This window comes from Thunnus albacares, chromosome 4 (genome assembly GCF_914725855.1).
Source record: "Thunnus albacares chromosome 4, fThuAlb1.1, whole genome shotgun sequence".
Taxonomy (NCBI): Eukaryota; Metazoa; Chordata; class Actinopteri; order Scombriformes; family Scombridae; genus Thunnus; species Thunnus albacares.
In genome coordinates this window covers 7222589-7236986 of record NC_058109.1, presented here as the reverse complement: position 1 = coordinate 7236986, position 14398 = coordinate 7222589, and the positions used below count along the sequence as shown (strand labels likewise).

General features: G+C 38.8%; 2 protein-coding genes across 2 annotated transcripts; both read left to right on the top strand.

Moving 5' to 3' along the window:
* The first annotated feature begins 1733 nt into the window (after positions 1-1733).
* Positions 1734-3181, top strand: LOC122981385 (nuclear factor 7, ovary-like). Its single transcript, XM_044350083.1, has one exon. It carries the CDS (start codon positions 1785-1787, stop codon positions 3159-3161), a length of 1377 nt encoding a protein of 458 aa, XP_044206018.1. The 5' UTR covers positions 1734-1784; the 3' UTR covers positions 3162-3181.
* Positions 3182-5313: 2132 nt separating this feature from the next.
* Positions 5314-6666, top strand: LOC122980509 (nuclear factor 7, ovary-like). The gene has a single exon (XM_044348581.1). The coding sequence runs from the start codon at positions 5314-5316 to the stop codon at positions 6664-6666; it is 1353 nt and encodes a 450-aa protein (XP_044204516.1).
* Positions 6667-14398: the final 7732 nt, after the last annotated feature.

Genomic DNA, 14398 nt, shown 5'->3' with positions numbered 1-14398 from the left:
TTTCTAGTGAGACAGGTGATTTAGGCCTCTTTAGTCCTAGATGTGCACCAAACACATGAATATGAACTTTTGATTAGCTTCAGGCCAAGTAAAAATGTAATATATAGTATTTAGTTTAGTATGTTGTTTACACATCTAACTGAAATTTACTGACATGGGTCAAAAATGACCCACCAGGATAAAAGTCAACAGCCCCATTTTTTTCTAAAAAGAGACAAAACATATTACTTATTGTTTTTTAACATTTCTGGCTGCGCAAAAAACAATACTTCAAATGTATTCATTTGTGACTTTCCCTTAATAATATACACATCACTATATCACATCACATATATGATTGTAGAATTATTGATCTGGATAGCAGTTTTCATTACCATCAACACTGTAGTGAACAATACTGACAAAAAACTCTAAACTTAACAGTATTCCTTTGCTTATCTCATCATGGACAACCATATCAAATAACCACGGTGTGTGTTTGTCACTATGATCCTTGCACATGGGTCTGTCTACATCCACTTGCATTCCATTATACTTTCTTTCAGCGCATACACTCAGAACAAATTACAACAGTTTGTTTGTCGCCGTGATCCTTGCATACAGGTTTTTGGAATTGTGCGGACCAACTGCTGACTTTTCAATCACTCACAGATGGGCAGATCTGACACCTCTTCCGTATAACTTGGTGCTGTGAGACTCTCCTTAGGTTGCGTGATGGCCTTCAACCCACCTCTGATCATTGCCTCTTTGATGTTCTTGTGGAACTGTGTCTTTTAGGTGCCTCTTCATGTATGGCATGACAAGCTCTTTGGCCAGCTCCTAGATGAACAGCCGCTGGGCATGTGTTACACCCTCCAATGTAGTGCAGTGAAGGTGGTGTAAGCAATTAGGGTGGCAACATCCAGCATGTTGTACCAGAGCTACATGGGCCATCTCTGTGTAAATTCAGAGCTATATACCCGCTTGGAATTGGATGGTTTAATTATGGCCGGTATCTGGCTTGTTCTGACAAAGGGTCCCCACAGTGGTCAGGTCCTTCTCAAGGAGCTTCTCAGTCAAAGGGACATCGGTAAAGAAATTATCAATGGTGGGGGAGGGGCGTGGTCTGCAATAAAATATGTTCCTAATTACAAATATGTAAACAAATTAAAGGTTCCTATTCAGAATACCTATGGGTCATTTTTGACCCATGTTGTGCATTTACTGGATATTGATACAGAAACATTTTTTATTTAAAAATAATATAAAATAACATTCAAATAAGTCTATGTGATGTAAAAAATAACTTAGTTAAGGATCTCATTACATATTGAGTAATATAAAATATTAAACAAAATCATTCACTCAGGTCAGTTTTGATCCACGTTATGCATCAGAGGGCTAAAGTGAAACTTACACTGAGTTTCTTAGAGTTAAGAGCTGAGCATTATCAAGAAACTACGTGACAGAGGGCAGTCTGTTTCTGACTTGTCAAACAGGAAAACAGCATTCCTCTGACACTGGGAGGAAAAATATCCTGAAAGACAAATGATAAGATTCACCTTCAGATTACTCGTGACTTGGAACTCACAACAACTAAAACAGGACAGCTACAAGACAGGATACTGAAATTACTGGAATACGAATGCTTCCAGCTGCTGCTGATCGAACGCAAGTTTAAGGAAAAACACAGAACAAAGTAAAGGTAACTTCAAGAGACATTTAAGCCAGAGGAAACCAATCACACCAGATTTTCTTGTTTGAGTGTTTTGCCTGGAGTGTTTTCAGCTTTACTCTGAGTGAAAATGTCTTCCCGGTCGGAGGAAGATCTCTCCTGTTCTGTCTGCCATGACATCTTTAAAGATCCTGTTGTTTTGACATGTAGCCACAGCTTCTGTAAAGACTGTCTGAAGACCTGGTGGAGAGGGAAACAAACACAGGAGTGTCCACTCTGTAATAGAAGATCATCAAGGAGTGATCCACCTCGTAACTTGGCATTAAGGAACCTGTGTGAGGCCTTCTTACTTAAGAGGGATCAAACAGCTTCAGCAGGGTCTGAGGCCCTCTGCAGTCTGCACTCTGAGAAACTCAAACTCTTCTGTCTGGACCATCAGCAGCCAGTGTGTCTCATCTGCAGAGATTCAAAATCGCACAACAACCACAGATTCAGACCCATCGATGAAGCTGCACATGATCACAAAGAGGAGCTCCAGAAATCTCTGAAGCCCTTAAAGGACAAACTGAAGCTCTTTAAAGATGTTAAAGGAAACTGTGATCAAACAGCAGAACACATTAAGATACAGGCCAGAGACACAGAGAGGCAGATTAAGGAGCAGTTTAAGAAGCTCCACCATTTTCTACAGGAGGAAGAGGAGGCCAGAGTTGCTGCTCTGAGGGAGGAAGAGGAGCAGAAGAGTCAGATAATGAAGGAGAAGATTGAGACTCTTAGCAGAGAGATAGCAGCTCTTTCAGACTTAATCAGAGCCACAGAGGAGGAGCTGAGAGCTGAAGACGTCTCATTCCTGCAGAACTACAAGGCTGCAGTGAAAAGAGTCCAGCAGCGCCCCCTGCTGGATGATCCAGAGCTGGTCTCAGGAGCTTTGATGGACGTGGCCAAACACCTGGGCAACCTGACCTTCAACATCTGGAACAAGATGAAGAAGATGGTCTCCTACACTCCAGTGATTCTGGATCCAAACACTGCCGTCCCAGAACTCATCCTGTCTGAAGATCTGACCAGTGTGAGACGTGGAGAGAGACAGAAGCTTCCTAAAAACCCAGAGAGATTTGAGGACTGTGCCTCTATCCTTGGCTCTGAGGGATTTAACTCAGGGACTCACAGCTGGGATGTTGAGGTTGGAGACAGTACAGGCTGGGGCCTGGGTGTGGCAGCAGAGTGTGGAGTTTTGGTGATTGGTTTTTGTGATGGTGAATACAAAGCACTCTCTGGATCAGATGAAGAAGCTGTTCTCCAAGTGAAGAAGAAGCTGCAGAGGATCAGAGTTCATCTGGACTACGACGGAGGAAAACTGTCATTCTCTGATCTTGATACTGAAGCACACATACACACCTTCACAGAGACTTTCACTGGGAAGTTGTTTCCATGCATTAGCAATGCTGATGAACTGCCAATTAAGATTTTACCAGAGGTGGTTGATGATGATGAAGATGATGATGATTAAGCAGTGTACACCAACAGCCATCAATAGGGAAGTACTATCAATTACGATTACATTTCATTAGTATCTTTATGAATGAATGAAACAGAGTTACTGTTAAATGTAAATTAATGTTTATGATTAAACTGTGATGAAACTCTGGATGCTTTACAATCTGTAAAAGTACCATCAGTTTAATTCTGCTGTCAGTCATGTTGTCACAGTGAGAGTCTTTTTATTTAAAGGTACAGATTTCATTTTAGGTTTAGAGTTCATGTAATATTAGTGATTTAGGAAATCAGGGTTTCTCTACTGTTGCTGTCATTATAATTAACTCTGAATTAGAAAAACAACTAAATAATATAAATATAAACCTCAAAATACTTTTGATGTATTTTAGCTGTGTTGTGATTATTTTCACTAGCTGTTGGATAACTTTATAAGCCACTGACTGTAATTTCAGCAGCTTTGCCTTCATATCTGCTGACTAAGAGATTCTACTGAGCATGTGCAAAAACTGCCTGACTGTGTTTAATGTTTGGGTCAAAGGTCAGAATGACTACAACACTAGGTTAAACTCTGGTCTCACATGTACAAGATTTATTTCATGAACTTGTCTTTGTAATAACGTGACACTTTAATCTGAGAGTCTTTCCTGATTTTAGCTGTTTGTATTTTCTTTCAACTGTCCTTTATTTCTATTTTCATCTCGTTTAAATTCTCTCTTGTTTTATACACTGAAATAGTTTTATCTGTTTTTTAAAATATAAGATTTTATGGATTGTCTATTTTATTTTTGTTGCCCTTGTGAAACACTTTGTAACTTGGACTTTGAAAACTGCTCTATAAATAAAGATTATTACTATTATTATTAATGGAGCATCTCTTATTTTGAAGTTTTTTACATAACTGTCAGTGATCAGGTTTGATGTCAGACCTCTGTCATGTGCTGTATTGACTATATACTGTACTGTATGTAGAGGAAACAGGATCCAAATCAAATACAGACAGAAAAAACCCTAATCGCTCCATTAATGAACTGTCTGAAACCAGGAAAAAGAGAAAGTGGGAAGTGATGGTGTTGCTGGACATCAGACTATGACTGCACCACTGTGTAGGCTCTCATGACTTTTCCTTTCAACATAAGAGTTACAGCACTTAAATGAAATGTTTATTATGTAAATTAAATTACATATCATTATTGTAAAGCAGCCTTTATGTCTGAGTCAAATTTCAATTTGAGATAAATAGAGAAATCAAATTTTATAAACATCTTAGAGAAACTTTTTTTGATCAAATTTATAAAATATTATACTCCCCAAAGGGAAACATGTTTATTTCTTCCATCCACAATTGACTTGGATGGATGAAGATCTTATTTCAGATTCTTTAGTTTGAGGTAAATATATCATAAACACACTCATACATTCAATTTATGCCATGAAAATTGTTACAGCATGTTATGTTTAACGCAAAATCTATCATATCTCATTTCCTCCCTTAAAGGTGATCTAATCTCAATAAAACACTGCGTTTCAAAGAAATAAAGTTCTTTAATTGACTTGATAAATTAGTATTTTCTAATAGGAAGTCACATGTTCTGTCTGATATTTCAGGAACATCACATCAATGTAAAATCATATCGAGGGAATTCCCCAGTTGAGGAATTCATTACATATTGAGTAATAAAATGCATAACATGCAAAGATATTAAACAAAATAATTTGATCGGGTCATTTTAGATCCATGTTGTGCATCAGAGGGTTCAAATTAAACTTACATCGACTTTTTCACAGTTAAGAGCTGAGAATTATCAAGAAACTACGTGACAGAGGTCTGCCTGTTTCTGACTTGTCAAATAGGAAAACAGCACCAACCACTTCCTCTGACACTGGGAGGAGAAATATCTGGAGAGACAGATTATAAATTTCACCATCAGAATAAACTCATGACTTGAACTCACAACAACTAAAACAGGACAGCTATAAGACAGAATACTGAAATACTGGAATACGAATGCTTCCAGCTGCTGCTGATCAGACACAATTTTAAGGAAAAACACAGAACAAAGTAAAAGTAACTTCAAGAGACATTTACACAAGAGGAAACAAATCACACTGGATGTTCTTGTTTGCATGTTTTGCCTGGTGTGTTTTCAGCTTTACTCTGAGTGAAAATGTCTTTCTGGTCGGAGGAGGATCTCTCCTGTTCTGTCTGCCATGACATCTTTAAAGATCCTGTGGTCCTGTCATGTAGCCACAGCTTCTGTAAAGACTGTCTGAAGACCTGGTGGAGAGAGAAACAAACACAGATGTGTCCACTGTGTAAGAGAAGATCATCAAGGAGTGATCCACCTCAGAACCTGGTATTAAAGAACCTGTGTGAGGCCTTCTCACTGGAGAGACATCAGCGAGCTTCAGCAGGGTCTGAGGATCTCTGCAGTCTGCACTCTGAGAGACTCAAACTCTTCTGTCTGGACCATCAGCAGCCAGTGTGTGTTGTCTGCAGAGATTCAAAAATACACACCAACCACAGATTCAGACCCATCGATGAAGCTGCACAGGATCACAAAGAGGAGCTCCAGAAATCCCTGAAGCCCTTAAAGGACAAACTGAAGCTTTTTGAAGAAGTTAAAGGAAACTGTGATCAAACAGCAGAACACATTAAGGTCCAGGCCAGAGACACAGAGAGGAAGATTAAGGAGCAGTTTGAGAAGCTTCACCAGTTTCTACAAGAGGAAGAGGAGGCCAGGACTGCTGCTCTAAGGGAGGAAGAGGAGCAGAAAAGTAAAGTAATGAGGGTGAAGATTGAGACTCTGAACAGAGAGATAGCTGCTCTTTCAGACACAGTCAGAGCCACAGAGGAGGAGCTGAGAGCTGAAGACATCTCATTCCTGCAGAACTACAAGGCTGCAGTGAAAAGAGTCCAGCAGCGCCCCCTGCTGGATGATCCAGAGCTGGTCTCAGGAGCTCTGATAGATGTGGCCAAACACCTGGGCAACCTGACCTTCAACATCTGGAACAAGATGAAGGCGATGGTCTCCTGCACTCCTGTGATTCTGGATCCAAACACTGCTCATCCAGAACTCATCCTGTCTGAAGATCTGACCAGTGTGAGACGTGGAGAGAGACAGCAGCTTCCTAAAAACCCAGAGAGGATTAAGAACTGTTCCATCGTCCTGGGCTCTGAGGGCTTTAACTCAGGGACTCACAGCTGGGATGTTGAGGTTGGAGACAGTACAGACTGGGTCATGGGTGTGGCAACTAAAGAGGAGTTTCAAGTTTTGGGGATTGGTTTCTGTGCTGGCAAATACAAAGCACTCTCTGGACCAGATGAGGTAGATGTTCTCCAAGTGAAGAAGGCGCTCCAGAGGATCAGAGTTCATCTGGACTACGATGGAGGAAAACTATCATTCTATGATCTTGATACTGAAGCACACATACACACCTTCACAGAGACATTCACTGGGAAGTTGTTTCCATGCATTGGTAACAAGGATGAACTACCAATTATGATTTTACTATGGTGATGATGATGATGATGATGATGATGATGATTACCACAACAATGATTATGACAGTGATGATGACGATAATGATGATTAGGCAGTGTACACCAACAGCCATCAAATATAATTACATTTTTATTTGTCTCTTTATGAATGAAACAGAATTACTGAAATAGTCTGTTAACAGAAATATCTACATGTTTAAAAAGTACCATCAGTTTAATTCTGCTGTCAGTCATGTTGTCACAGTGAGAGTCTCTTTATTTAAAGGTACAGATTTCATTTTAGGTTTAAAGTTCATGTAACATTAGTGATTTAGGAAATTAAGTTTTCTCTACTGTTGCTGTCATTGTAATTAACTCTGAATAAGAAAATAGAATACATAATATAAATGTAAACCTCAAAATACTTTTGATGTATTTTAGCTGTGTTGTGATTATTTTCACTAGATGTTGGATAACTTTATAAGCCACTGACTGTAATTTAAGCAGCTTTGCTTTCATATCTGCTGACTAAGAGATTCTACTGAGCATGTGCAGAAACTGCCTGACTGTGTTTAATGTTTGGGTCAAAGGTCAGAATGACTACAACACTGGGTTAAACTCTAGTCTCACATGTACAAGATTTATTAAATGAACTTGTTTTTATTCAGTGAGAGTAATCTTTGTAATAACATGTGACACTTTTATCAGAGAGTCTTTCTTTCATTTCTGTTTCATCTCTTTTAAATTCCCTCTTGTTTTATCTTACAGTGAAGTGGTTTTATCTATATATTATAATTGACTGGCTTTTGGCTATATAAATACAGTCACTTGACTTAGACATGAAAAACATCCCCTACATACAGATAATTCTGCCTGTAAGAGTCAGAATAGCAGTCAGATGATTAAAAAGGGTTGATTTTTTTTTTTTAAATGTTGGTGGTCAAGATGTTTTCTCTACTGTTACTCTCATTGTATGTAACTGAATAAAAGATCAGCTCAAAATAAGAGTAAATAACTGATGATTTATGTCAGCATTGTAATCTGCTGTGATTATTTACAACTCTCGAATAACTTCATCTGTGCAGCAGTTGTTTTATTTTAAAATGAGTATGATGTTAAATTACTAAAATATATATATATATATATTTTTTTACAAATGATACATTACTAAAAATATTTGAACAAGTTGTTTTGTTTGAAAATGCAAAACAAATGCTAAACATCAGCAGTCTGATATGTTGAAATTACTCTGAGTAACAAGGTTTTGCTGCAGTTGTGTAAATAAAATCCTTAATGCTCCCATAACATAAAAAAAATGTGTTTGTCCTCTGCATCTTATCTACGTTGTCACATCTTGTTTTTCACTGGTTCTGCATCATTGTGATGTCACCAGGACGTCATTACCTGATTGGTTGGTACACAGCTGAGTGGTTTTAAAGGAACACAAACAAACACACACACACACACACACACAGGGATGATAGTGTCATTGTGCTATTTTTAGCCGCTTACCTCAGAATGATAAATCACTTTCAGGGACAGAGAGGAACATAGTGTGTGTGTGTGTGTGTGTGACGTCCTGCTCTCCGACAGATGGTGAGCAGGACGTCAGCAGCAGTTTGTGAGGTCCGGTCCAGATTGGGGACCTGCAGATCCAGCTAACAGCCTTGTGATAAAAGAGGAAGGTTCAAATTATACAATAATAAAAATATACAGAATCAAAAGCCACATCCTTTAGCAAACAGGTTAAACACGGTAAACAGACATGCACTTTTTTTTTTTGGACTATCATAAACCACATGGCCAACCACAGACAGTTTGCACTGGATAACACATAAATCCTAAAACAGTAATACAAGCTGGAATAGTGCAGCTGATGGTGACACATACAGCGGCAGAAAACACTCTGTTGTACATATCAGAGACTTGATTTGCGATTGTGATACGATGAGGAAAGGGAGAATATATGTCCTTGTATAGTATTTGTGTACTGATAAGTTTGTTGTTGTGCTTTTGATCATAGCGGCGGGTGTGCACCTTTTCCAGACAGACTGTGAGTCAATAAGACTCCCGCAGCAATGAGAGCTAACACCAGACTTCCTGAACAATTTCTTTTAACGGTGTTAATTTTCTGTGAAAACATGCAGGTGGAAACTAATGTTAACAGTTAACACTACACACACACACACACACAAATTTTTATGACATTTCCCTTCCTACAACTGACTCACAGCAGTTCCTCCATAAAACACTTTAAGCTAGCGAGCAAATACCGAGCCTGAGAGCCATTATGACTCCTGATCACACAGCAGCGGCAACTAACTGAGTAGGTGAGTCACATTAAAGGTTAACTGATAATATGAAGATCAAACACTGTGTGCTAAACCTTCCTGTTATCTAAAACTAACTAAGATAACAGAAGGATGATGGCGGGAACAGAGCATCTGTCTGCTGCTTGTTGCAGGAGTTCACCTTCTCCCTCGGTTTTCAAAATGTATTAAAAATTTCAAAACATGCAGTTAATATCAGTCACAGCCTGAGTTTTCTCAACGTTTTTTGGCTCGGAACAAATTAAGTATATTATTCCAGTTTAGAGTCATTACAGGTTAGTTGTTCTGACGTGCAATGTCGACTTGAAAGAATATCTTTATAAAAATGACAAGAGCAAAGAGTTTATGCTTATTGGGATCCATGTTTTTGTAAATTCTCAGTCATTTCTTTAAGAACTGGGACAACAGAATAAATGTAATCTCTTTTTTTCGATTGACTTTCCAAATCAGTAGCAATGATTAACCCTAAAGGGGACATATTATATTTTTTGTGATTTTCTGTCATTATCTCTGCCAGATGTAAGCCCGGAGGGGATCATACGTTTGATCGTGTCCATGTGTGTATCTGTCCACAGCTAATCTCATACACTACTGGACCCATCAGCCTAATATTTTTTGTGCACATTTATGACTCGAGGACCCCTCAGGGTTGCGGTGATTCACAATTTTTGAGAAAAATGTTTAATACCCTCCTCTTAACCAGCCGGTAGAGGCCGCAAATGATCAACAACCGCTTCAGTTTGGAATCTCGTTTCCGCTGGTGACGACCAATCATGCCTTGTTGCCACGTTAGATCGATTGGTGCCAAATGTCAGTACCATGAGAACAGTTTATGCTGTCAATTCAAATAAATATTGATAAGGTTACTTATGAGCCTATCGTAAAGTTTAGACAATCGTCTTTTCAGCAGTCCTCGCATTTTTATGATATGCGTTATGACATAGCAAAAGGCATTTGTGGCAATCAGCTAGGCTAAAAACCAGGCACACCTAGTCTGTTGCAGGCAACATTTTGGCCTTTGTCGTGACTCAGAAAACTGACATTCACAGAAAAGTTTGGTCTCATCTTGAACCAGAGCATCTGCAGACTAATTCCATACCTGCTGTGTTATGATTCACTAAAGTTAAGCCTGATACGAGATGAATAAATCCCCGTTTTTGTTAGCTTCGCCGCCGTCTTGACTGTACAAATCTGGTGGAGATCTGCACTCTTCTAGTTTATATACTGTTATGATGTTGGATGTCTATGTTAAATATGGTCAAAGCTCCAAAACTTGAGGTAAACGTTTGTAAAAATGCACCCTGAAAGTCAAAATTCAGGGCTTCAGCCTGCTGTATCTCAACACTTCATTTGCAAAGTTACTTCTATTTCCTCCTCGAACTGATGTCAGATTGTTCAAGCATGCCAACAAACAGCTGTCGTTGTTGCTAAAATTGTTGCTAAGGTCTTGTTCATGTTGTCCACTCGCATATTTCGGGTCAGATTTGGGCTCGAACATGTATGGTTTTCAGAATAGAGACTGAGAGAAAGAAATCCTACTACTACAGTTCGTTCATGCAGCCTCCGAAGCTGGGGGGAAAGTCAGCTGAGTGGCAGCTTCCAGGAAGATGACCCATCAGAACAACAGCCTGTTTCAGACAGAGGCTGAACCGAGGGGCTGCAAAGTCCTTCAGTCTTTCAAAAACATTGTCACAGTGGTAACATGTGGGGAGCAAGGTGAAATAACATGAATAAATGAGTCATATTAAACACCACTCATGTAGCCAGACAGATCAGAGTCACTATGGATGTGGAGTAATATGTCACCGTGCCAAAAAGGCCCCCGTATTCTCTCAGATCTATTCTGTGTATTGGATTGTATGATAGATAACATCTCCTTGAACCAATGCTCAAAGCTGGGTGGAGCGGTAGACTTCTAGGTCGGTAGAATGAGTTTATTGCCAATCATCATTCCTATGTGCAGAGCAATCTGTTTGTTGTACGCCAGTTCAAAAGGCTGAGGCGTGTTTCAGTGTATTATGGTTGTTAAGACGGGTGAGTGTGCTGGTAATAGGTGGAGAGGCTGGACAAATGTAACAAAATGTTGTCATGTGACTCACTTTGCTCTCTGGATCAGTTCGTGTTTACAGAGGATATAACTTATTTCCTGCAGTGTGCTGAGGAGGAGAGGCCAGTGAAGTGCGTGCGCTTACACATCAAAGACACACGCCCACATTTTATTATGACTTTGCCGCTTCTTACTAATACCAAACTGTAAAGAGAGAAACAGAAATACATGTGGCTGACTTGAAAACCAGAAATGCATGAAACCAGCTCCTCAGAGACAAAGTCACACAAACTTTTATGACTACCACACTGACGGGGCATTGTGAGCTTTTTCTGTTTGAGGGGATCAACATGTGGAACTGCTTAACCGCAGGACTCAAAATGTAACATAACTGGGACACTTTTAAACTCAAATTCAAACATAGTGATGAGTGATCTGGTCCTTGTGGGTTTTTTTGATACTTAAATTATTATTCTTTGTAAATTGTTTGTGTCTTTGCTGTTTTATGTGTATTTTATTGTTGAGCTTTGTGTTTTGTTCTTTAATTTATGTATATTTATTGTTGCTCTGTGTGTTATGTGTGTGTGTGTGTAAATCCCCATCTAGAGACGAGCATTGCAAACTAGCTTAGACTATAACAGCTGTAGTATGTAGCATTAGTTCATGCTATATACTTGTCCCTGTACAAATAAACATTAATTTAAAAAAAACATTTTTAATTTGACTTTATTTCTTACATCATTCATTTTAGGATTAGACTCTTTTATTGGAGCTGAGGACACTCTTACCAACAACCGTTTTTAAATGATCACCTGGTTGTTTGACAGGCATGAAAGAAGCTGAGCAAATATTCACACAATGTGCTTAAAAATATATAATTGAGCACCCAAAACTGTATGTTTTTTGTTTGTTTGTTTTGGAAGTAAGTAAGTATTTTGCTCTTTTGCCTTTTTTGACAGCATCATCTCAGTTGTTTCCTACATTTTGGGATGTTTATTTTGATTGACAGGTGTCTGGATCTATCACACTCTGCTGCAGAGGTTGCTACTCTCCCCCCATCTTTGCCCGTATTTGTTTTTCTGTCTCCAGTAACAAACAAAGATGTCGTTAAGCAGTGAAACCAGACAAAATAAAAATAAAAATAAACAAAAAAACTTACAACCTTCCTGTTTGCATATTTTAGTGGCTACACAGGAACTGATTTGCTCTGATTTCCTTGTTGATGAGATCATTCCTTGATTATATGACGTGTACACACACACACACACACACACACACACACACACACACACACACAAAACACACAGTTTGTACATTTTCTGTACAAACATGCAACCTCTGTTGTGTCCTTTCTGTCAGCAACACTCTCTCTGTTTCTTTTTCTCTCTCAAACACACACACACACACACAGCCAACACACACACACACACACACACACACACTTCCCGCCAAACCTGTCCTCTGGGTCGGTCATGCCCAGGGAGAGCGTACCGACCTTTTAGTCGGCCCTCTCCATGGAAACGATTCGTCTCATGTTGCCGCGGCGCCACGTGACAGACAGCTCTGCAAACACAAAACACACTCTGACACACACCGCTGATCCTGTGCCTATTGTACCACACACACACACACACACACACACACACACACACACACACACACACATCTTGTATTTTTATGTGTGAATACACTCTGTGTCTCTGTGTACCTGTATGTATCTTTATATCTGCTGTCTGTACTTTTCAGTCATGTTTCTGCAAAGCAAACATCTTTATTTCCATACTTCTTTAAAAGCAACGTATAAAAAAGCATAAACCAAAGTTTTTGATAGTCAAGAAAAATAAAACCTAACAAAGAGAGAGACACAGCAGAATGTAGGAGCCCTTTTTGTGTTTGGTTAAAATAATTATAAGCTGCTGAATTCAACATATTTTTTTTTGTTATCTGGGCTTAACTTTTTTGGACTGTGTGATACGGTTGAAAGCTCAAAAACAAGCAATACTGTAAGTGGACCTTGAGTTCAGGTTATTTTGTCAGCTGCTGTTTCCAAAGTCAAAAATTAACTGTCAAGCTCAACATGTATAAGACATCCTCAAGGTGCCGAGAATCATTGAAAATCTGAATGTCTACATTTCCACGGCAACTGAGCAAACTCGCATTGCTGATGAGGATCGTGTGATACGGTTGAAAGCTCCAGAAAAAGCAAATTATCAGACTTTGGGCTGAGTTTTAAGAATAATTAAGAATAGTGATAATGGCAGCTAATAAGTGTTGTTTGTCATTTCCCTCCAGAATGTCTTTGTTGTATTTATATTATATATATATACGTAACATATATATATATATATATATATGTTACGTTTAGGCACAAATTTAACTTTAGGTTTAGAGAGTGATCACATCTTGGGTTCAAATTACTACTTAGTTAAGGTTAGGAGACCTTTATCGTCATGGTTACAGTAATAACTACTTGGTTAGGGAATTATTGTGGTCATGGTTAAAAGAAACATACGGGAAACAGTGAAATGACGTCCAGTGTTCTGTTGACCCAACTATTCTCTCTTTCTGACAGACAAGAGTCAAGATTTCTACAGCTGTTATAGATGGATTTGTTGCTTGGACATATATATATATATATATATATATATATAAGCTGTTGTTGGGAATTTGCTGAAACAGCTGCTTTTTCTTGTGAAGGGTTAGGGTTTGTTGAAGTGGCTCAAATTCAGTTTTTTTTTGCCTCCAAGTGAGTCAGATCAGATTTTATCATGGCAGTGTGAACAAACCAAATCAGATTTTTTTTATATTAGATCTGGGCCACTTTCATATGTGGTCCTAGATCTGATTCATATCTGATCTCTGGCTATGGTGAAATTCATGTTGGCACCTCACAGCCCGGTAAAAATAACCGTCACCTTCTTGTTCTCATCCTCATCCTCATCATCTATTGACTGCAGACCATCCACAACAGATGATCCCGGTCATGCATGCTAGTACAGCCATGTCATCCATGTTTATGATTTGACTGTTGCACAAATGACTTCATAGCTGTTTTTCTTGCACGCATGCAGCTCACATTTCAGTAAAGTCTGTGCATGCAGTGGCAGTTTAGGACCTCAGCTGTCACATACATGTCACTTACAAACATGAATGTAAACCATCAACACATGAAGATTGGATCTGACTAAATAATTGGAATTGAGTGTTAGGGCTTGTAATGTGAATTTAGACAAAATGCACTTTGTTGGAAAGACAGTCATCCTACTTATGTATCAGCGTGGTTCAATGAGTTGTGATCCTGTGATCCAAATGACAAAGTTATGTATAATTTAAGAAAAAAACCCCCCAGTGAATTAATTGTTTGGATTCCCCTGTTAAATTTCACAGAAAAA